This window comes from Chinchilla lanigera, unplaced genomic scaffold, assembly GCF_000276665.1.
Source record: "Chinchilla lanigera isolate Chin_1 unplaced genomic scaffold, ChiLan1.0 scaffold00013, whole genome shotgun sequence".
NCBI lineage: Eukaryota > Metazoa > Chordata > Mammalia > Rodentia > Chinchillidae > Chinchilla > Chinchilla lanigera.
Window position 1 is genome coordinate 31,949,334 of NW_004955414.1, and position 25,561 is coordinate 31,974,894.

The 25,561-nt window shown below is 36.8% G+C and overlaps 1 protein-coding gene across 2 annotated transcripts in view; it reads right to left on the reverse strand.

The window, feature by feature from the left end:
• The window catches only part of Pik3c2a (phosphatidylinositol-4-phosphate 3-kinase, catalytic subunit type 2 alpha), a 103,570-nt gene that overhangs the window by 53,173 nt on the left and 24,836 nt on the right, over positions 1-25,561 (reverse strand). For both annotated transcript variants that reach the window (XM_005380376.2, XM_013512017.1), the window contains exons 2-6: positions 24,207-25,336; positions 12,110-12,213; positions 3,711-3,868; positions 1,847-1,967; positions 1,006-1,117 (exon numbers count right to left, since the gene is read on the reverse strand). In XM_005380376.2, coding sequence (XP_005380433.1) covers positions 1,006-1,117; positions 1,847-1,967; positions 3,711-3,868; positions 12,110-12,213; positions 24,207-25,277 — 1,566 coding nt within the window. In that variant the 5' untranslated portion in view covers positions 25,278-25,336. The remainder of the gene's footprint in view (positions 1-1,005; positions 1,118-1,846; positions 1,968-3,710; positions 3,869-12,109; positions 12,214-24,206; positions 25,337-25,561) is intronic.

Below are 25,561 nucleotides of genomic sequence, written 5' to 3' on the forward strand. Positions count from 1 at the left end.
CTGTGCTGACCCACCATAAAAAAGGTACTACTTGTCATTTCTACCATTCCACACACTATGTAAATGTGCAAGAACACTGTTCCTTAGGAAACTGAAAAGAGAAGTTACTAATGATTGCCAAAAGGTAACGAATTTTGTGAAACAGTGCCTACCCAACTGAAATAAATTCTACCTAACACAGAGGAACAAAATCCTAGAAAAGAAAACAAAATAAAATTGACCTTTTTTTCCCCAGTACCAGGAACTGAACTCATGACCTCATGCCTGCCAGGCAGATACTGTGCCACGAGCTATATCCCCAGACCAAATGGACTATTGTTAATTCCAAAATTCTACTAAATGAGGCCAGGGATATCGCTCAGCTGCATAAACGTTTGCCTGACAAGCCTGAGGTCATGAGTTCAATTCCGGGTACCAAAGGGGGAAAAAAAAAAAAATTCTACTAAATGAATAATCCTCTTTATAAATTAAAATTTTACTTATAAAATCATCAAGAGTTTTTTAGTAAAATCAAAGTGGATTTTACAAAAAATAGCTAAATTTCCTACATTTTACTTTGCTTTAACTTCAAAAGAAAATACTGAAATTTTACAACAGAGAATGAGTTTTCATTTTGTGAGAAATAATTTATCAGCTTGGTGCAAAGCCCAATATAGATCTTTTTCCTCCAAACACTGTTAGCCTCCAAAAATCTTTTCTTCCTCATTTCTTCTTCACTGACCCTGAGGTGTTCATTCTTTATGTAAAATTATTAAAAGTCAAACTTCTAATTCCTACATTTTGATTTTCAAATATACTTCTAGCTCTGAATAAATATGCTTCCTAAACCTCTGTGATTGAAAATCTCCCTCTTTCTGCTGAGAAAATACCTAAGGAAAATAACTAGTACATTACCCCAGTTCAACCCTAAAATCTTGGAAAATGCACCAACTTAAAATTGGCTGATTAGCCCAAATGTTCAGATTCACCAAGGGCAATTCAGTTATAAGATACACACACACTTACTGTTCGGGCTAGATTCTGGCACATTGCACCGAAGGTCAAGAGTTGCAATTTAATCTCTGTGTCCCATTTTCGACAGTTTTGAATATGTTCATGACTTCCAAGGCAATGGTTGCTGTTAAAATACATTAATCATTCGCAATTGTTATCCTACTCGAATTAGGAGTTATTAGAAAGTGAGGGTAAAATATAAATGTGCATCAGAAATGGAAAAAAATGGTAAAATACAAAGATTTTTTAATCAAATGTGAGCATTTACATGGAAGTATTATTCTATGTGAGAACAGAGCGAAGAAGAAAGAAAATTTAGGAATAAAAACAGGGAGAGGCCATTTCCTGTAGCCTGGGAAAATGAAATAAATAAAACAACTAGGCTCAGTACTAAATAGAATGAATTACCTGGTTAAAAAGAAGATGCATAAAGTGATTATTTCTGGCAACTAAAAGGCAATAATAGCTGACTACGATGCATAAAGTAATAGTGTATGCTACAAAAGGAGAATGGAGTCTACAATGAAGTGACTACTGAATCTTCACAGAAAGAAAAAAGATTGTATTCACTTATTAGCTAATTGCCCACAAGTCTTCCTGTATAAGACTATAAGCTTCTTACGAGAACATCATATTTTACTTTCTTCTGAAATCCCACCAGTAGTATCAGATATCTTTAAACATAGTAGCTCAAAAAAAAAAAAAGATATAGTATAGCTCAATATAAGTGTAATGATTCAAAGAATTAATTCAATAAAACCCAATGTATTTTTAGATTAAATTGAAAATTTTGAATTTAAGCCATTAAACATGAAATTTCTAAAGATGATAATCAGTAGTTAAATAAACTTACTTCTGAAGCACCTCTTCTTGACCACAAACTTTCAGGACATAGCTGCCAACATCTATTTGATTCAAGTCGTCATGAACCCAGCAAAGGGCTTGCATTATAATGATTTCTACTGTGGAACTCACTGGAAGAGAGTTAGTCATTTTAATTTGGCTCATTTTCCTCTAAGTGTATACTTATTCAAGACTGTGTTACTCATAATCTAGACAGTGCTGAACAACAGAAATGTGCAATTTATAAATGCAGGCAACATATGTAATGTAAAATTGTCTGGTAACCACAGTGAAAAAAAGTAAAAGAGGTAGAACTAATTTTAATTGTATATTTTATGTAACCCAAATTTAGTCAAAATATCCTTTAAAATATTATCAGTATTTTAAGAATAAAGAAACACTTTAATTTTGAAACTAAGATTCCAAACTCCAGTGTGTACTTTGCACTTATAGCACATGATAATCCAGATTAACAGTTACGGTGCTCAGCGTGGTTAGAGGCTACACTTATAATGCACGCTTAAACTAAGAAAGCTGCTTTCTTGTTAGACTCCTTCAGAATGATGTTTACAAATATCTAGTGAACAATTTTAAAAACACATGATAATGAAAAAGAATCACCAATTGAAATATTTGATATTTACTTGATAAATTTTCCAAAGAAGAATAAAAAATACAGCAAACAGGTATTATCATTCTTAGCAGAAGCCAAATACTAAGATTATAATACATTAAAAACTAAGGCTTTAAAATGAACTGTTTGTATAGAGCACCTATGTTCACCTTAAAAGCCTCTAACATAATAATCTCTATTTTATCAACTATATTTGAGAATAAACAAATATATACTATTTATAATTTGAGCATACAATTCACTTATACATATATTAATAGAGATGTATATCACAAATGTGCACATTTATAACTTACAAATAGATGTTTAAAATATTTGAGGTCAGATTTTGATGTAAGTCAAAATTTGGTATATATCAAACACTTGCTATTAATCCTTATTCATCCTAATTTTAAAGTGCCTATTGACATTTTAAAAAAATTTTAGTAATAGTTCTTACAGCATATCTGAAGTGAAATCTGTTCCCAGGCCAAAATATACGGCACGTTTAAAAAGAGTAACTTTTCCTTCATAAACTAAAAGAATGACTACTATAGGTGATTAACACTGCTCTGTTTAAAATACATTTTTACAAAGAGCCTACCAAAGTGCAAAGGCAAAAATAAAGTATACAAGCACTGGGTAAACTTCCAGTCATAAGCATTAAAAAAGGAACTAATTCTTAGTTCCAATTATTAAAGAAATACCGATCTTATTCTACATTGGAATCCTATTAAATTTATATGTTATAAACAAAATAAAAGTAGCTTTAAAACTGTAACAAAAAATTTCCTACAGACTTTGGAAGGCACAACTCTAGGAAGGATACTCATGCCAGGTTTGGAAGAGAAAATTAAAACCAAAAGAAAAATTATTTCTCCTTTGAGGAGATTAGCAAGAAACCTAGAACTTTAACTGCACAAATAACTCTTTATAAACAGGCATATTTCTTACCATAAAGTGAGAGGGAAACAAAGAATTAGACTATAATTAGCTTTCTTATCCAAAGCTTTTGAGCCTTGGCCAAGAACCATGGATTATTAAGTTCTATCCAGCATTCTTTGTTTCAGCATTTTTGTAAAAGTAATTTGTTTTCCCATCACTTCTAATAAAAAAAAAAACTAGCCATATAAACGGCAATTTTTTGAAGAGATGCCTAATGATAACAAAGTTGGCTTACTGAAAAATGATAATATTGATAATTTAAACACTTTTCTTCTAATCAAAGCAAAACAAAACACGTGGGGAACTACAAACCTACCATCACATGTGAAAGTAACGGGTAGCTGAAATCCTTCAATTTCAATGGAGACCTTCACACTAGCATTTTCTCCACATATATTTCTTTGCACTGTGACTGGACTTAACAAATAGCCTGGATTTGTGCAATGATTGGAGTATGGAAATTTGGTCTTCAATCTGTTCACAAGAAAAAAGATATTAAACTTTTTTTTAAAAGCTGTACTTGAGAGCCCTGAACAAGTTTACATGCTTATAGCCACTCAATTCTCAGTCTTTATCCAACTCTAAAGCAGCCTGTGAGAATGGCAATGAATGAACCACTGTCAAAACTCCAAATAACCAGCATTTACTTTTAAATAAAAGGAACCCAAAGAGAAAGAAGAGATTAACCACTGCCAGGATATCTTTGGCAACACTATCAACATTACCCAGGCACATACCGGACAAGCTGTATGAAAGAGGGTTCTCTGCTTCACATTCCTCTGTCCCACAGTACAATTACACAACCTGCTATGTTTTTAATGAATTACTGATGACATAGGCAACGTAGCTGTAAGTGTAATGGCCATAGGGAAACAAAGTTTGCTGTCTTCTTAAAATCTGTTTATTTGTTTGTTTGAGACAGGGTCTCACTGTGGAGTGCAGACTGGCCTTAAACTTGCTATGTTGCCCTGGCTGGCCTCAAACTCACAGCGATCCTCCTACATTAGCCTCCCAAGTATACCTGGGGCTTTTTCTTGTTATTAAAATTGTTTTCTCCTAAGGGTTTTTTTGCTACAAACATTATTTGTGGTTCCTACACAAGAAAAAGCAAAAAAGGACAATGGGTTTTTACAGTACTGCAAAGCCTTTATTTCTGCAGAATGGCATGCAAAGGTACAGGAGCAAGGCAGTCTACACTTCAATCCATGGACATGGTGTACAGCTCATCTGTCACAGGTGCCATCAAGACAGAGGGGGAGGGGCTGATGATTTAGCTCGGCGGCACAGCACCTGCCTGGCAAGAGCAAGGTCATGAGTTCAATTCCCAGTACCCAAAAAAAAACCAAAACAAAAAAAAAGACAGAGGGGGATATGATGCTGGGAATATTACCTACTAGTTTCTGTAGTGATTGAAATATTCAAGTCATAGTTATAGAACAAAACAGTTTGAGATGACAAGAAGAGTTCTGGGGGAGGTAGGAAATATAACAGTCGAAGTTTAGGCAAGTTATTCAATCTCCTCATTGCTTCAGTTTCTTCCTCTATAACTAAGGATAATACTATTACTTATTCCCTAGATTAGAGAGTTCCATTTACAAAACACTTAGTGCCTAGGATATGAGTACTGTGTAATAAGCTTATCAAATAAATGAATTAGTGAATGAATAAATCCGGTTTCTGCATTATGATCTTAAGCAACACAAAGGATTCAATATTAAAAAGAAATATAATAAAAAGTAATATAAATAATAAACTCGATACTAGAATGGATCTTCAGATTACATACATTATTTTTACATATTTGATTGCTCCCTCTCAGACTAGGGATTGAACCCTGGGCCTCTGCACTGAGCTACATCCCCAATTTTTCTTTTTTCACTCTTTTTCTGGTCCCGGGAGTCAAACTCAGGACCCTGCACTTGCCAGGCAGGTGCTTGCGCCACTGAGCTATATACTCAGCCCTATCATCCATTTTTGAGACAGGGTCTCACTAAGTCATTACACTGCCCAGACTAGGCATGAACTTGCAGTTCTCTTGCCTCTTAGCCTCCCAGAGTACTGGGATAACGTGTGCACCAGTACGCCCTAACAGTACTTTGTTTTCTACATGTTATGAAGCAGATACAGCAAATCATGAAATAAACTAATACATGAAATAGTTGAGAATTTTGTCTATATCCAAGAAAGACTTCCATTCCCAGAAAGTTTCAACGTGGTATGGCGGCCCATGCTTATAACCACAGCACTCAGGCTGAATAGGTGGATCTTGAGCTAGAGGACAGCCTGGGGTACACAGGGAATTCAAGGCCAGCCTGAGCTACAAAACTCTGTCTCAAAAAGCAAACAAACAAAAACCCCTCAAGATGACAAAAGGAGAAATTCTTGTCGATAGCTCAAAAAATAAGAATTCTTTAGAAAAATTTCAGTGATAAATGTTGCATTCAATGAATTTGGCTTTGGGGGAAAAAAAATCTTCACTTTCCGTTCTTAAAGAGAGTTTGTTCTTTTACATAACATTGTAAATGTACCTAATGTCATCTAACTATATACCTAAAAATCAGCTGAAGTCATAAATTTCATGTATGAACCCCTCCCTATGCACAATAAAAGTTTTTTATTTTATTGTGGGTTTTTTTGTTGTTTTTCTTGAGACAGGGTCTCATTTTATAGTCCAGGTTAGCCTCTAACTCATTGTTCCTGCCTCACCCTCCTGGGTGCTTGTTTTGTTTTATGAAAAGCTTTTTATTTTTATTTATTTATTTTTTGGGGGGGTACCAGGAATCGAAATCAGGACCTTGCGCTTGCCAGGCAGGCGCTTGTGCAGCTGCGCTATATCCCCAGCTATGAAAAATTTTTTAAATGAGAGGGCCATATATCTGTTTGATACTATGAAACCTATCAGGTCCAGAAAATACAGCAATTTGTTTTATTTTTCTGCAAAACTGACAATTTCTTCTATTTTTATGGTTTGCTTCATACAAATTACAAACAACAAAACCTAAGATATAAAAAATTCTTTAAAACTGGGGTTTTCTGGTTTTGTTTATAAACTTTTAAACATATAAAATAATTAAATTATTAATTGCTAAATAAATTATTCATTTTAAATAATAGACCATATAAGGTTTGTGTGTATGTGTGTGCGCGCGCGTGTGTGTGTGTACCAGTGAGCTGTATCAATCCTTTTTTATTTTGAAGCAGGATTGCACACTAAATTGTCCAAACTGGCCTTGGAATCTGTGATCCTCTGGCCTCAGCCTCCAGAGCTAGAGTCATTGACGTACTCCATCATAGCCAGATAAGGTCTTTTTAGGGCCACGGTAAGCCACATATGTAGTCTGATGTTCTTAAATAACTAATGAGTATTTTTAATTTTTATTTTTTCTAAAATTTCCATCTATTTTTCATCCAAAGAAAATATTTTGTTTAATGGGACTCTATGGTTCAAGAAATTTAGTCTCTCCATGTACCCTAAACTTCTTTATCACTTATTTTCTTATTTTGTGCTCAGTCAAACTAAAATTCTGCTCAGACAGCTGAATCAGGCAAAATCAAAAGATAAGGTCAGGAGAAAAGAAAAAAAAGGGGATTTAAAAGTTTTAATTTGGGGGCTGGGGATTTAGCTCAGCGGCAAAAGCGCCTGCCTGGCAAGCGCAAGGTCGTGAGTTCGGTTCCCGGTACCGGAGAAAAACAAAAAAAAACAAAGAAAAAAAAAAAAAAAAAGTTTTAATTTGCATTACTTTATAGGAAATAGAGCACTGTTTAGAATAAGATTTAGTTAAATGCAGACATAAAATATTTGGGGTTAAGATACTATACGGTATACATATTAGACCTGAACTATATAGAAAGAAAAAAAGATTAGAAAGCTATTTAGACAGGTATAGAGTATAATTTCTCATTTTATCTTCTTTTTGGGGGGTCAGCTTTCTTATTTTATCTTAAAGGACCACAGATGAAGAAGCAGAACTTACTGGTACTTAACTTTATTTATTTTTAAAAGTTTGGAGCTAGGAATTGAACCCAAAGTCTTCACAGTGATTTTCATCCTGGACCCTTTTTGTTTATTTTGAAACAGGGTCTTCCTAAGTCACTGAGTTGCCCAGGATGGCTCTAACTTCCAACCCTCCTGCCTTAGCCTCCCTCAATGTTGGGAATACAGGTATGCACCACCACAGCTGGCTAAGAACAAGCTTACTAATAGCATAAATACCTCTCCATTAGTCATCTTTCCCACTGCCGGACAAAATACCTGGCAGCCACAACTGTAAGGAGAAAAGGTTTATTTGGTTCAGGTTTTAATCTATGGTTGGCTGGCTCCAAGGCATGACAATATGGTAGGAGGGCATGGTGAAACAAAGGTACTTAGATCAAGGGCACCAGGAAGCATAGCAGGGAACCAGTGCCAGAGAGAAAAGGACCAAAGACCAGATACAGTGCTCAAGATCATGCCTCCACAACCTACTCAAAACACAAAGAAGTATGCTTCCTAATCTTCCTAGGAAGCGCCCAAGCCAATGTGTGTATGTATAACAGTTAATCTTAATTAACAACTTAATTCAACAACTTGTTTTTAAAAACCACTGACAAAATGAGCATACTTTTTAAAATGATACACTAATTTCTTCAACAGACATCTCCTATCCATAATCACCATGGTCACAAGGGAATAAGAAAACTCTCAGAACATGGCTTCAAAAATACCTCTATTTCTTTGAGGATAGATACTGGAAAGAAGGAAGAACATGTTCAAATGGGAAGGGAAACAAGGCTGGGGGGAGGGAAAACAATGGAAGGATAAAATGGAAACAAAGCTTTTATAAATAAAGACGGGTAGAGGGGCTGAAGGGAGGGGAGGGGATTGGGGAAAAAAAGGAGCAGTAAGATATACCATGTACAGGTACAAATTCGCTATGATCAATGTTCTCACTATGTATACCTATCTCCCCAAACACCCAAATACACACACACACACACACAGTCTCAGCATGTAGTTCAGGCTGGCCTTGGACTCACTACCAAGACTACCGAGCCCAGACTACCCTCAAACTCAGTGACTGTCCTTCCTCAGCCTTCCCAGTGCTATGATTATAGGTATGTGCCACCATGCCCAGCTCACTATGTATATCTAAAATGTACCAGTAAACTTTTTTTAAATAGATATATTATGTACGGTACAAAATCCCTGTAATGAATGTGATCATTATGTATGACAAATATGTATTAATAAAAAATAAAGTTAAAGGGGCTGGGGATTTAGCTCAGCGGCAAAGCGCCTGCCTGGCAAGCGCAAGGTCGTGAGTTCAGTTCCCGGTACCGGAGAAAAACCAAAAAAAAAAAGAAAAGAAAATACAAAAAATAAAGTTAAAAATATATCGTTACTCTTTAGAAGTAATTCTCAGTATAAAAAACCCTCTATTTCTTACTGTTCTGATAATTATTTGTTGCGATCATAATTAATCAAAATAAAATTTTACAAAAAGAATTCATTCTCTCTTTAGTCCATTTGGAGTTTTAAATTACAGAAGCCACTGTGTGTATAAATGTGTGTATGTATCAATAAAAACATACTACACCCCTCAACCCACAGTTTTGTTTTCCACAGTTTCTGTTACTTGCAATCAACTACAGTCTGAAAATAGTAAATGGAAATATTCCAAAAATTCCAAAAGTAAACAATTTGTAAATTTCAAATTGCATGCCATTCTAAGTAGCATGATAAAACTTGGTGTCCTGATCTGCCTTGCACAGGACATGAATTAACCCTTTTGTCAGTGTATTCACACTATATATATGCTACTCTCCCATCCGTCACTTAGCTACTCTCAGTCATCAGACAAACTGTCATATCACACTGCTTATGTTCAAGTAACCCTCGTTTTACCTAATGATGGCCCCAAAGTGCAAAAGTAATTACACTGACAATTCAGATTCACCAAAGAGAAATTGTAAGGGGCTTCCTTTAAGTGAAAAGGTAAAAGTTCTAAACTCAAAAGTGAAGAAAAAAAAATTATGTTGAGGTTGCCACTAATCATTTACTGTGCCTTATTAAACTCTGTCACAAGTATATATGTATAGAAAAGCATGGTGGATATAAGGTTCGGTACTATCCAACTTCAGGAATCCACTGAAGGTCTTGGAATGTATTGCTTCACAGATAAGGCGGGGGGGACTACTGTCATTATTGTACCAAAATGGTGAAGTTTGTGAAAACTTTAAAATTTGAGTTGGAGACAGGTATATCATAGAGTCCAGCTTAAACACAATAGTCAACACAGTCTAACAAAGTGCACAAGGTTTGTTTGGGGAAGAAAATTATGAGAAATGTAACAGATTTCCAAACAAGTTAAAAGATTATCTCTAAACCATTAACCAAAATGATGTGCATACTCATCATATATACTACCTAGGACCCCCAAACCTTGTTATAGTTAAAACAGACCACACTAAGAAAAACAGTAGATTCACAATACATTTCCCAACTGGGTGTGGTGGCACACCCTTATGATCTCAGCACTTGGAAGGCTGAGGTAGGAGGACTACCATGAGTTTGAGGCCAGCCTGCACTACATAGCGAGACCCTGTCTTAAAAAAAAAAAAGAATAAACCTCCCACTGGTTATCAGCATTTCCTGCCTTAGGTAGCAGATTTCATCTCTTTGGTCTCAATGTTAGTTTTCCCAGTCTTTCCTTCTGAGGGACTTTTGTCTGACTGGCTGAAAGCACTAATTTTCCTCTCTGAAAGCAAGAACACTGGAATACAACATTTAGCTCTCAATAGCTGTAATTCCTGATTTCAAAAGCCCCCATCTGAGGTAGAAGAAAATGAAGTAAATCTGTATGGAGGATGGAAGGGGAAGAAAAAAGGAGGAAGGAAGAGGAAAGGAAGTGGTAAAGAGTCTAAAGGGAGGAGGATGATTTACAGTATGTGAATTTCTGGACCTGTGGCTACTGAACTCTATCCTATCCTTCCTCTTTCTGCTATGAGTTTTTGAGCCAGTACATGATCCTTCTTGATTAAATTTAGTTCAAGGACTTCTAGTACTCAAGTTAGTTCACGACTTCTAGCACAGTCCTGACTAATATAATGGGAAGATAGAGGCAAAGGAGACCTGGTTCTGTATTGAATGACTAGCACAAAAACTTTACCAAGGTACTTCTCCATGTTTCAGTTTTCTCATCTATAAAGAATTCAGTACAGTACTAGGCATAATTAACATCGAGAAAAGATTTTAGAATTGCACTTTTCTAATCTTCAGAAAATACCTGGGCAAGGTGGCACATGTCTGTAATCACCCTGGGGAGCGAGGCTGGGTGATCATTAATGCAAGCCCAGCCTGAGTAACTTAGTGAGACTGCTTCAAAACAAAAAAGGGCTAGGCAGGTACCTCATTGCAAAGGCCCTGGCTTTAATCCCCAGTACAACAACCACCAACAAAACAAAACCACCAGAAAAGAAAATGTATTTGTTTTTCTAATCTTGCCTGTTATAATATCACCTCTTAAGTAGCATCTTAGTTGCTTTTTTTTTGTTGCTGAGACAAAATACCCAATATCCAAAATTAAAGGAGGGTAGGTTTTTAAGATTTCTTTAGGCTCAGTTTATGGAGGTTTCAGTCCAGGTAGGTGGCTCTAAGGCAAGGCAGCATGGCAGAAGGGCATCCCAGAGGAGAAACAGTCCACAGCAAGGCAAGCAGAAGGCAGCAGCAGCAAGCCTCCCTTTCCCTTTTATCCCACCCAAGCTACAAGCCTTTTGAATGGTCCCACACCCAGAGCTACGCTAAACCAATCACCAGACTAATCTAGTACACACACTCTTAATCCCAGCATTACACTAGATCCAGCCACCTCCAAAGAGCCCCACTTATCACCCCATGAGGCTTTGTAGAGACATCTAGATAACAAGCCATAACAAGTAGATAGTATTTTGAATGCTAGAAATTTTATGGTAAAATTAAATGTTTCTAAAAATAGAAGCAGGCACTTCTGTCTTTTGGGAGAAAAGGTTAAAACAGTCTCAGTCTCCAGCAAATGGTGGTCTGGAATTCTCAATGATCTTCCTGCTTCAGTCTCCTGAGTGGTGCAATTACAGGTACGTACCACCCCATCCAGCATGCATTTTCTAGTGAACAAAACTTAAATGTACGCCGTATTTTCACTGGTTAATACAGTATCAGAAATCTACTCCTAACTTCAATTTTTTCCCAAGTATTTAGCAACCAAGTTAAGGTATAGGTTCATCTATAATTTGTTATAATGTGCCAGTTAACTTTTGACTTAAATTTTAACCACATGAAGAATTAAAAAACATCTTGCAAATTGCCCAAGCTGGCCTCAACCTCATGATCATCCTGCCTCAGCCCCACAAATACTGTGATCACAGGCATGCACCACCAGAGCCAGTTAAAATTTTTTAAATTTTGGAGTTACTAGGACTAAGCTGGTTCTCAAGGATTTTTTTTTTAAAACAAAGTTATTGTTATTTTTGTGCATGGTACTGGGTGATTGAACTCAGGCCCTTCACACTAAGCTACCTCCCCAGTCTTTTTTTTATTTAGCGATAGGGTCCCCTTAAGTCACTGAATTTTGATTTTCCTGACTCAGCCTCTGAGAGTGCTGGGCTCATAGCCCTGTTTCACCACACCCAGCTTTAAGTTATTTTGAAAATGAGCATTTAACTTAGAGAATCTATAATTTATAAAGAAAAGTTCCTTACTTTGCAATGGATTGACAAAAAGCTGCCACCTCCTCATTCTGTACTTCAATTTCTTGTAGAAAAGAACTTCCAGTTGGCAAACTACTGGTCCCATTTGAGTCTTTCTGTAATTAAAACAGTGTTTTTATTTTCAAAGTGAAAGATCTCTAAAATGCTGTGTATTAGCATAGCACAAACATATCTTTATGAAAGTATATACAAAGTTATGGAGATAAAACATATCCTATTAGTAACAGAATTGCAAATTACGGATTTCTACTTTCTAAAATACTGAGCCTTATTTTAATTTCATTGGTTTTACTTGCTCAAAAGTAGGAAACAGGCAGTATTAAGTAGTAATAATAGAATGTTAGAGATTTTTCCATTCAAAATATTCCTGAAATGAACGCTTCAGTAAGTGAACAGACATATAAAATTAAAAGATACCTTCTATTTTAAGAAAATGATGAGATCAAGCCAATATAGGACTCCTCTAATATCAGGGACTCTAGACCCTACAGTCTAAGAAAATACTTCAGGTAAAAAAATGAGTTTTAGAAGTAAATAGGCATTTTCTCTATGTTAATAAACTTACATAAACATCCTATCATCCTTTGAAAGTTTAATCTGGCCAAATTTTGTTTGCACCATCAATTTACTACCCAAGGATAGCCAAAGAGCAGAGTTCATTTAGAGGAATTATGACACCCTACAAAAAATAAATATTTTATTTGGCACAAATTTTACATGTAAATTTCCTTTAAAAGTAAAACTGGAGAGTTGGGGATACAGCTCAGAAGCATAGCACCTGCCTGGCAAGCTGAGTTCAATTTCTGGCACCAGAAAAAAATAAAAATAAAAGTGGAACATTCTCAATTCAAAACTAAGTAAATAAAAAGAGTGTATAAACTTCAACAGTTGCAACAGATTTCAATGGCGATCGCAAACAAGAACTTTGTAATTTATATTTTTTTGAGACAGTGTCTCGCTTTGTCCAAACTGGCCTTAAATTTGTGATCTTCCTGCCTTGGCCTCTTGAGTAGCTGAGATTACAGGTGTGCTTCAGCACATTCAGTTAAGAAGATTTTGATTAAACTGAAAATTTAGGACAGTTCCTTTTTTTTTTTTTTTTTATTCTCAATGGTTGTCGTTGAAAACACACAGTAACAAACATACACCCATTTACAAAATAGCATAGGAAAAATAGAAACATTACATAGTTATGGACAGATTGGTAGGAAATCATCAATGGCTGCTGCAATACATGCTGGCATCCTCAAAGTGGCTTCTCAGGAAAACAAAGATATGCAAGAAAGATCCAACAAGTAGTTACAGCCCAAGGGTTGCGAAAAACAGCGGATTTTAACTCCCCTCACTGAGGTGTGACAGCTGGAAGGAAGGCCAGGACTAAAAAGGACCGAGAGACCAGCACCTGTGTCCAGCAACGGGCCATCCACTTTTTCCTCCAGAGTCATGACCCCGCGGGGCTCCTCCCTGGAGACAATGGTCCGGCCAGAGGGAGAAGGCAGAGTATGCCCTGGGCCCCCCTTCATTCCTGCCGGACCAGCTGGTAGAAGGGGTCCAAGCCCCGGGGGGCAGGACAATGCCTTTATAGGTTTTCTTTTTGTAAAACGTGGCAGAGCCCTTTCTTCTAGAATGTGATATAAATATTTGGGAGCACATGAGTAGTGGCGGTGTGAAAGTGGGGATACCTTCAAATTTACAAAATCACAACTAAAAACAGGGCTCTTGAAAAAAAGAGTTAAGGACCAGTACTAAAAATTACTGTAGAACAACTAAAGTTCTAACTAAAACAATAAAAGTTTTTATAGAAGTACTAGCACAGCTGGGTATGGTGGCTCACACCTGTAATCCCAGCACTCGGGAGGCTGAGGCAGGAGGACTGCTGTGAGTCCGGGGCCAGCTGTGGCTACAAAGTGAGTTCAATGACAACCTGAAGTGCACAGTGAAACCCTGTCTCAAAAAGACAAAAAAAAAAAAAAAAAAAAAAAACTAGCACAAAGTGTCTGCTCCAACTTGCACTGAGCATTATGGTTGCTGATCCTTTGACATGTAACAATGTGGCCCTCTTGCTTCTTCATTGAAAATGGCAATTCTTCTATACGTTTACTTCCTGTCAAGATCAACTGCAATGAAGATAAAAGTATAATACAGGGCATAGAACTCTTCACTCAACCAAGAGAAAAGTTCTTAATTCAAAGGGAAATGCTGTCCTAGCTTGTTTGTCTATATTTACTATTTGACTTTTTTTTGAGACAGTGTCTCACCGAGTTCAAGGTGACCTTGAACTCATAACAATTCCCCTGCCTCAGCTAGGATTACAGGTGTGTGCCACCACACCTGGCCTCACTAGTTTTAACACTGTGGAATGTGAAACCATCTTCTTGTGTCGTGTGCATTGTGGTGCTGGGGACTGAACACAGGGCCGTGGGCAAGTACTCTAACAACTGAGCTACATCCTTAGCCTGGAACCATTTCTAATCATTTTCTATAAAGAGAAGACTTTTGCAGCATTTTTAATATCTTCCTCTTAAAAAGCTTTCTCTTAAACTGTAAGGTTGTTATTGATTGCTTCAGGACGTAATATGCTGAGAAAGTTATGTTTGAACTAATGACACGCTCAACCTGCTCATTGAACTCAGTCTGTCTCTTCAGGGGAATACAACTGTGCTCACACTGGCACATATAATGCCTGCATTCAAAGCCAAAATGAAACTTGGGGGGCATCAAGTGAACACTGGGATTTCTGACATATTTCAGACATTAGCATAGATTTTGAAAAAGACTGAGCCAAAGCCTTCTTTCTCTCATCTGGTACACAAGCAGCATTTCAGCTTTCCAAACAGTCTGAGCTTGGCTTCCCAACCACAAAAGAACCCTGAAGTGGTGCCAGATGGACTAACTTTGCCCTTGCTACGAGAGAAGTAACTACAAACGATTGTGGCCTTAAAAATACGTTTGCAGCTGGGGATACAGCTCAGCAGCACAGTGCCTGCTTGGCAAGCGCAAGGTCCTGAGTTCAACTGCCAGTACCAGAAAAAAATTTATTTTGAGCTGGACATGGTGGCGCATGCCTGTAATACCAGCACTATGGAGGAGGCTGAGGCAGGAGGATCACTGTGAGTTCAAGGCCAGCCTGAATTACATGGCGAGACCCTGTCTCAAACAACAATATGTTTGAGACAACCATAAATCTGCATATACTCTGCATTAAGGTCAAAACAGAATATCCTGAGATTGCCACAAAAGCACTGAAAAGCCTGCTTCCACTTCCAACGTTCTATCTTTGTGAAGGAAGATTCTCTGCGGTGGCTGCAACCAAAATGAGAATACAGGGTAGACTAGACATAATCAACACTTTAGGTGTCACCATTTTTCAGCACTTCAGTGAGACTGTCTAGCTGCACGCAAACAAGCTCAGGACTCCTACTCATTCTGTATTAAGGTGAGCTGTATAAGTATTTCATTATGGACTACAATGTAATAATAATGGAAATAAAGTACATAATAAATGTAACGCACTTGAATCATACCCCACCACTCCTACTTCTCTCCTTTGTCCAGGAAACCAGTCCTTGTTGCCAAAAAGTTGGGAATCACTATAGAAAAACCTGTTCTGCTTGATCTAACAACCATCTTTCTTTAAAATTCGTTCTTCATGTTTTACTTAAGAACAGCGGTACTTTTAGATTTTTTAATTAAAAAATTTGTATTTTTTGTAATGCTTTTCCCACATTAGGTCCTCCCTTTCAAGTTATGAGTTTCAATCAACAGTGACAAAAATAGACTATAGTAACAGATAGTCACTCGTCATAGTAACAATCTAGAAAGTTAAGTCAAATGTTCTCCCCAAAGAGCAAAAAATGGGGTGGGGGGCTGCCAATTATTTCACCTGATTAACATCAATATTTTAAGGGGAGAGTTCCTCTCCTGTTTCTGGAACAACAAAAAAATTTTTTATACTTTTCCTAAGCCAGGCCCTCCCCACAACTCCATAAAACAATCATAAGCATCAAATCGTCTCTTTTCTCCATTAATCATTCACAGACTTTTTTATGTGGCATTTAAGGCTTTTCACTTGTACTGCATTTATATAGACTCCCTCTTCGGCTCAAAGTTCTTTAAAGGTGAGGTCAAGAAATGATTAATTTTTAACACTAACACACTCTCAAACATTTTTCTAATAGAAAGCATGGCTGATCTAACATTGACTTTATCATTGCAGCTTTTCTGCGACTAGAATGTTACAATGTAACAACTGAGATTTTTCTAATTTAATAATTTAAAATTATGTAATGTTTATAGAGTTTTTGTCTTAAAATGTCCAGGTCTTAAGAAAAAGGCAGTTTACAGTGTTTTGTTTGCAGAGTCGTATCTTTCTCATACAATGTAAGTCTTCAAATCTACTATGTGCTCCCACACCTCATTCCTCAGAAAACAAAACAAAAGCCAGAAGTGGTGGTACACACTTGTAATCCTAGCACTGACACTAAGGAGGCTGAGGCAGGAGTAATGCTGTGAGTTCAAGGCCAGCCTGAACTGCACAGCAAGACCCTGTCTCAAAAAACCAAAACAGCAGAAAGGAAAATAAAGCATGTTTGGTAAAATCAGAGAAAAGTGCTCCAACACATTAATTTCCTGAACTCAACTGTTGTACTAGTCACCATTTAAAATATAAATTACTCTTTGGTCATTTGTAGTACACTATATATTACAAGAGAGAAACACTACACTTTCTTTCATATTTTAAAGGATGACTTTCAAGAACTGTATTTGGGTACGTTGTTAGAGCAGGATTTGCAGAGTTGGAAAAGAGTCTTGTGGGAAAATGTATTTTAACAAATTATTACACTTAAGAAAAACTGATCATACTGCCTGGATCTGTGCACAACATCGAAAATAAACTGAATTTTCAGGGGGGAAAAAGAATAAAGAGACATAGTAATCAATATTGCTACTGCCATTAGCCAATAAATGGAACAAAGATGTCCTGTAGGAGAAGATACTGAGTTTTCTAATAAACATGCTGTATCTGAAAATCTAAGTGGATATTTAGATCAGCAGCTAGAAAGCATTCTTTTCCTGAAACATTTTATCTTAAAACCTCTCTCTTTCCAGAGCCAGAAACAGATTTAGGGATCATCTAATTTTTGTAATTTTGTACAGGTAAATTTCTCTCTCTGCTAATTCCTGTCGGCATCTATCAGGATCATTGAGAGAGCAACATTTTAGCTAAACAGGGCTAAACTCCATCAACAGGAAACCATTTCTTTGTAAGGCTGAGGGGTACACCAGGGGCTGCATCTGGAAAGCACAGAGCTGGATTTCTCAGAGAGGACAGAAAGAGATATTTATTACAAGGAATTAACTCACACCATTATTGAACTGATAAGTTTCAAGATCTGCAGTTGGTAAGCTAGAGACACAAGCAACACAATGGTGGAGTTCCAGGAGAGCTGATGTTAGGGTTTTGAGTCCAAAGGCAGGGGAAAAAATGAATTTCCCAGTTAGAAGTGGTCAGACAAGAGGAGTTCCAACTTGCTAGGAGTGGAGGTGGGCTGCTGCTCTCAATTTACTGGATGAAGCCCACTCGTATTAGGTGTTAATATCTGTTTTACTCAGTCTACCAATTCAAATGTTAATCTCACAGATACTCCCAAAATAGTATTTGATAAAATATCTACGCACCCCATGGCCTACTTAAGTTGACACATAAAATTGATCAAAACACATCAATCATAAAAAGCCAAGGAGTTACTTTAAAGTGTCTTAGAGTCTCAAAAATAAAGCACTGACCAAAGGAGAACAACTTGTCTTGAAAGAACCAAGACAAAATTTGGAAGGAATACCTATACTGAAGGGTTAGACAAAGAAAAAGGGAGTCAAAGGTCATAGGAAGAAAACTAGGAAGTAGTTTTACCTAGGACATCAAAAGTTTTTTTTAAAAAAGTGAATATTTGAAAATTAAGTAAAAAGGCTTTAACAATGAAAGTGTCCATTGTACTGGTAATTAGTATAACTGTTACCAAAAACAACTTTCTGTAACATGATAGGAACTAGAAGAAAGCAACAAACCAGAATTTCTCTTTAATGAGCAATGATTTCGCAGGAAAAGAGCAAATGTGAATAAAAAAAAGGACAGAAAGAGTTAGGTTTTAGAAAAGGGAAGGAGGGCTGGGGATTTAGCTCTGCGGCACAGCATCTGCCTGGCAAGTGCAAGTTCGGGAGTTCAATTCCCGGTACCAGAAAAAAGCCAAAAAAAAAAAAAAAAAAGAAAGAAAAGGGAAGGAATATCTCTTCCCTCCACATCAGAAAAAGGAGGGAAGTCTGAGGTGAGCAGGTATACCTTAACACAGTGGATGGGCTTGACCTCAGTTTGCAAAACAGCTAAGTAATTAAATAGGTCATCTATAGGGAAGAGAAAGTAGGGGTGGGTTTGGAGATTTAAGGAAAATGATGAAGGTTTAAAATAATTCACAGAAACTTATTGGTATATATTTTGATTTTTTAAAAAGCAGTTACATGAATACCATACGGGTAAGATTTATACATATGTAAGGTTTAAGATTCATGCCATATGACTCAGAAATCAGATGGCATAAAGTACCAAGTTCCCAATCAATTATACTTTGAGCACAAAGTTTATCAGTAACTATTCAGCAAAGTTGGTTACATCCTCATTTATATTTTTAAAATTTTTACAGAGACTTAAGTGAATTTTTCAAATATACTCAGCCAGAAAATAACAATTATATTTTAACTTTTCCTCTTCTTAAAAATTAATAATAGTCTGCTAGTGGGAATACATTTATACTGTTAATACAACTTTTAGAAAGAGTCAGTATTCATAAAATTTTGGAAAGCCACTCTTATGAAAATAAATCGACCCCACTACTAAAATCTTTTGAGGTCTGCTCAAAGCAGCTAAGTTCATAGCTATTAACTAAGTCTGATTTAAACTAAATTGCCAAAGGACAGTTTTAAGTATTGTTCTTTTTCTTGGTTTTAGTCACAAAATATTTAAACTACACTATTTAGATTATTATTAACAAAACAAAAGACACTAGAAGGAAACAGGAAGTGAGCTTGCTGAATAAGGAGAAAAATACCCTTTTCAGTTGAGTTTACCACAAAGCAAATTTCTGACAGGAAATTAACACTTAAGGATGTGAAATAATTATGAAGAACAGGCACTACAATAACATTTTGCAACAAAAAGTATGAACTTCAGGAACTGCTTCTAAGTAGAATGGTTTGTGCAAATTAAAATTCTTGTACCACAGACTTCCAAAGTCAGATTATTAATGCTCTGTGTACCTCTCCCTTTGGTTTACACCAAACCTCATTTTTCTACACAAACCAAGTAAAATCTTAGCATTAATAAAGGGCTTTGAACTTTTCCTTGAATATTAAAATCCTTTCTGCAGGTAGCATTTGTAACAGGTGCACATCAAACTTCTGATTGAATGCCTCTAATCACTGTTTACAATCCGAGAGCAACAATTATGAAATGGCTGTTTCTAAATTCCCGTGTATGTATTTCACCATCCAATCTGCCTTCTTCAATTTTCTTCCCCATTCATTCTAGAGTTCTACTTTTTGGGACACTAGATTTCAAAATTAAGTTACACTAAACTGAATTTCTCGTTCATAGGAAAAATACAAGCAAATGGGATTGGCTTGATTTTAAGGTTTTCTATAAAATGTATTTTAATTTTAACCCCTGCCAATATTTCACATGATTAAAATCTAACAAATTATTTCCTAATGTAGCACAAACATACTTAATATCTCTAATATACTGAAAATTTTAGTATATAAATATTCTATCCTGTTTGCAAAAATGCCATGAATTTCAAGGTATTCTTTTCACCAAATTGGTTTGAAAACCTATGTTCAAAATATAAAACCTAAAAATAGCTCATTTCCTCTGTTAAGTAACAATTTTGTGAACTTTATTTTTCACCAAAAGGATCTCAGAAATCATCTAGTCTAACCCACTACTTCATAGATGAAAAAAACTCACATCCAAAGCATGATGTATACCCTATGAATATTTTCTTCTTCAGGCAAAATGTCTCAAACTATTTTCAGTAGTTCCTTAAATAACATAACTTCTAGACCTTGAAAACTGAAATTATGGGTAAACCCACTCGGACCCCTCTTCTGTCCCTCTCTTGGACAGAAGCTTTCTTTCCCTCAATAAATATATTCTGAAGCCGGGCTGGTGGTGCACACCTGTAATCCCAGCACTTGGGAGGCTGAGGCAGGAGGGTCATTGCAAGTTTGAGGCCAGCCTGGGCTTTTACAAAGTGAGCTCAAGGCCAGCTTGAACTGCACAGTGAGACCTTGTCTCAAAAGACAAAAAAAAAAAAAAAAGCAAAATAAATAAATAAATAAATAAATATATTCTGCTCTTTAAAAAAAAAAAAGACCCTGGGTAATCATGACTATGGAGGAACAAGAAAACAGCCTGTTGCTAGACACAGGTGCGAGTCTCTTGGTCCTTCTTTTCAATCCTGGCCTTCCTTCCAGCCATCACACCTCAGTGAAAGGAGTCACTGGTGAGGAGGTAATACACTATTTTTGACAACCCTTAGGCTGGAACTACTTGTTAGATCCTTCTTGCGTATCTCTGTCTTCCTGAGAAACCACTTTGAAAATACCACCATGTCTTACAGCAGCCATTGATATTTTCCTACTAATCTATCCATAACTCTGTAATGTTTGTATTGTTCCTATCCTATTTCGTAAATGGATGCATGTCTATTATTATGTGTTTCCTACAACAACCATTGAGAATAGTTAATGATTATTCAATAGGTCACTCACGTATAGCTCTTATTTATTTTCTTTAGAAGCCACTTTGAAGATACCAAAGTATAGTACAACAACTATTGATAATCTCCTACCTCTTTTGTCTGTAACTATTGTTTTTCTATTTGTTTTCCTGAGAAACTATCTTGTAGATAACAATATGTAAAACAATAACCATTGGTAAATTCCTACCACTTTGTCTGTAATTTGGTAAGTCCCCCCATTATTATGTTATCCTTCTTTTACTCTTTAAAATAAAAAAATAAGATAAAACCTGAAGTCTTTTTTTGAGACAAACTGTAGTTTACTGGTTGCCTCTCTTAGAATGTGGTGCTTAAATATTATTATTAGATGAGGCTTTCGTACAGCAGAAAATGGAGTGATAACAAATATCTACCTCCTCAGCCATGCTGCAGTTAAGCTGACTGGGCAGGTTGCCCAAGCTACCCAAATTCAGACAGCATGATATTAAGCAAAATTCTTGATGTACTACACTGCAATAATTTAGCTCTGATTTCTACTTTTTTGTCTTTTTGAAACAGGGTTTCACTGTGCAGTTCATGCTGGCCTTGAATTCACTGTATAGCCCAGGCTGGCCTCAAACTCGCAGCAATCCTCGTACGTTAGCCTCCCAAGTACTGGGATTATAGGCAAGCACCACCACCCAATTTAGCTGATTTCTGATTGATCAGCTGACCAAATTATGCTATTTTTGCCTACTTGGTCAGCTGATCAATCAGAAATCTGAGCTAGATTGACCCATACCTCTCATAACCTATTTGTTTATTACTGCCTTAAAATCTAGGAACATGTTTCTGCTAAAACTGATCCTACTCAGCAATCTCATTAATTCCCACTGTCTGAGCAACTAGCAGTTCTCTGTAAACTGACTAGCAAATCTTGCTAGGGAAACTTTTACCTTTAAGAACCTACCTACCAGGGCCGGAGATACAGCTCAGTGGTCTAAGTGCCTGCCTGGCAAGCGCAAGGTCCTTAGTTCAATTCCCGGTATCACAAAAAAAGAAAAAAAAGAACCTACCTAACTTCATTATTCCTCTCAGACACCTTATAAAGACATTCCAAATAAGAAAAATAGCAACATGGTCCTGTGACAAATATTATCAGGAGAAGATGTATACAGGAACACTGACATGGGCAAAGGAAATGGTGAAAAACACAAGAACTGGAAATGACCAATCTAAACTAAACAGGGCAGCAGGAAAAAGAAAATTGAGGTTTGGTAAAGAAAAAGGCATTAGCAATCTCAGCTACTAATTTAGACTGAAAAGAAACTGTTCCCAGGTTACCCTATTTTTTATACTTCTTTATCTTGCCACACTTCCAGCCTCACAGGCTCCTAAAGTATGAGGAAAGTTTTCAAGGTATCTACTCAAGAGGTTCTAGAGAACAGCAGATTGGCTGCATTAGAATCACTTAGGGTAAGTTTTGGGGAAAAAAATCTTTCAAATTTCTGTTTTTATTTTTGGTGTTTCTGAGACAGAGTCTTGCTATGCAGTGCAGGCTGGCCTTGAACTCAAAACAATCCTCTTGCTTCCCTTCAAATTTCACACTCTCCCCACCCCCACCACAAGTCAGGATTGACTAGATCTAAACTTGTACAACATTGTGACATGTAACTGAATTTAGGAAGCTGATCTCCACCCTCCTTTTCAATAGTGAGAACTGAACTAGGCCTCACATTGAGTTACACACCCAGCTCTCTTTATTTTGAGACAGGATCTCCTTCAATTGCCCAGGTTGGCCTCCAGTTTATAATCCTCTTACCTCAAGCCACCTGAGTACCTAAGATTACAGGCATGTGGCACCAGGCCCAAGAAGAAGTTTTTTTTTTTTTTTTTTTTGAGACAGAGTCTCAATAAGCCGTTCAGGCTGGCCTTGAGCTCACTTTGTAGCCCAGGCTGGTCTCGAACTCCCAACAATCCTCCTGCCTCAGCTTCCCAAGTGCTGGGATTACAGGCATGTGCAACCACACCCGGCTCTGAACTATATATTTCAAAAAGCTAAAAAAAGAGATCTTGAACGTATTTACCATAAATGAGGTACGGTGGCACCTATCTTGGGAGGCTGAGCAGAAGGATAACAAATTTAAGCCTAGCGTAGGCAAGTTAGTGACTTAACAAGAACTTGTCTGAAAATAAAAAAATTAAAAGGAGCCAGGGCGTGATGGCGCATGCCTATAACCCCAGCACTTGGGAGGGTGAGGCAAGAGGATCACTACAAGTTTGAGGTTAGCCTGGGCTACAAAGTAAGTTCAAGGCCAGCTTGAACAGCATAGTGAAACCCTGTCTCAAAAAAAGACACACATACATGGGGCCAGGGATATAGCTCAGTGGCACAAGCACCTGCCTGGCAAGTGCAAGGTCCTGAGTTCAATTCCTGGTACCCAAAAAAAAGGGACATACACAGAAATTAAAAGGGCTGGGGATATAGCTCAGTGCAAAGACCCTGGTTCAACCCCCAGTACTGCAAATGGAAAAAAAGAAGAAATGAAAAACATTTGAGGAAGTAGGTATGTTTAATCTGATTAAACATCATATAGGGGGCTGGGGATTTAGCTCAGCAGTACAGCACCTGTCTGGCAAGTGCAAGGTCGTGAGTTCGATTCCCCATACCAGAAGAAAAACCAAAAACCAAAACAAAACAAAAAATCATACAATGTATACATGCATTAAAACATCTATTGAACCCCTACAAATATGTACCCCTACAAATATGTACAACTCTTATGTTTCATGTATTAGATAAAAATTAACCATATCCAAAAAAAAAAAAAAGCCTCAGGGATGGTAACTTTAATTCACCTCAGATCATCTGCCTCCATTAGTGGAAAATGACTCTTCAATAATTAGAATAGGTTCTAGGCAACTGCCCTTGCCAAATAACTGTAAACTGTTTTAATTATTCTCTCATACACTCAGTCATTCATGGTTAAAAACAACATAACAATAATTTCTATAATGAAGTTAGAAATCAAAATTGTTGGCTTTGAAAAAATAAAAAAGGAAAGGATAATACATAATGAGATATGGAAAGGCAAGAGTACCTTAAATGCCTCAGTGACAGCCAGTTCTTTGATTAGAATGTTTTTACTTTTCACATTAGAATATCAAAAGTAAACAACTTGCCATACAATCAAAGCACTCTTAGAGGCAAAGAAAAACAAACCTTAAAATAAAAATATTTTTCCTAATAAATCATGCACACCAATATGAATTTTATGTTTTACTAAGTTTGAGAGGTTAGTAAGAAAATCCTATACCTGAGGTATTTGGCCCTGGACTTTTGCAAGCTGAGTTGTTCGAATATTTAGAGACTGGCTTCTTGTTACAGTTGCTCCAGAAAGAGATTTTCCATTCACCTTTCTTTCGAGGTGACAACTTGCTGGTGATCTCACTCCTAGAAGAACAGCATCCCAAGGATCCTCTGCTAGCAAACTTGGGACATTTCCATCTTCTTCATGGTCTAATACTTCCACATTGTCCACCTTTGGCTTACTTAGAGGATCCAAGTCTAGCCAGTCAAATTTACTAATATCCTCAGACTTTGGAGATCCCTGTAGATTGTTGACTGTAACTTTTGAATTTGTTATCTCCAAATCAGTCCTTGCTTTTCCATTCTTTAAAAATTCTGATGTACTAGCTATTTTGTCAAATAGTTTTGCCATCTCAGGATTGACCACTGGACGGTAGATTGGTAAACTTCCTTGTGGATGAAAGGGTGTGGCAGGTGTCAAAGGATATGAGAAATATGGAGACTGTCCTGGAAGTCTTAAACATATAGGTTCGGTAGATGGAAAAGTAGGCATTCTTGGATTGAAGCCATTTTGGAATGCAGCCTGTTTACTGTAAATTGAAGGATAAATAGAAGTGTAAGTGGAAGGTCCAGATAATCCAGGTGGCCACTGTCCTCTCTGAATCGAAGGTCTAAGATAGAGCTGTGCTGAAAATGAAGGGCTCAGAACAGGAGTAACTGGCAATGCAGGTGTTTTTCTAGTCTCAAAATCATCATCCAATAATAATTTCTCAAGTTCAGCTTGGGTGAGCTTATCTACATCAATATCAACTGCTCTCTTGTGGGACTCTGATTCAGGAAACACCATAAGATCATAATCCTGTTGGTTTAAAACTTGTGTTTTTTGTCTGGTGCTGCTTGTCAACTCAAAGGCTCTCTGATTGTCAGTCACTTGTTTATCCTTTTGCAGTTTTGCTAAAGCCTCTGCTTCCATCTGTAATGCTTCTTCTTTGTCTACTTCTTTTGTTCTTATTGGTTCCAAATGAGTAGATGAACACTGTTTAAATCCATTGTTGCTGGATATCTGAGCCATGTCCATTAAAGAGACCAAATCTTCTTCCAATCTATTTTCTCTTGTAGCTTCCAAAATAGCAAGGCCTATATATAACAATAAGCAAACACTCAATTAGATTTTGTAAGCACAGATAAATTTATTGTTTGAAACCTACCCCATATGATTCAAGATTTGAAGCCACTTACACAAATAAAATGAACAACTGGGTGAAATCTGGAACATTTAATGCCCTATATACTGCTGGATTAAGGAAGATGTTTAGATACACATAACTATCTCATTTCCTGATCTAATAAAACAGCTGGCTT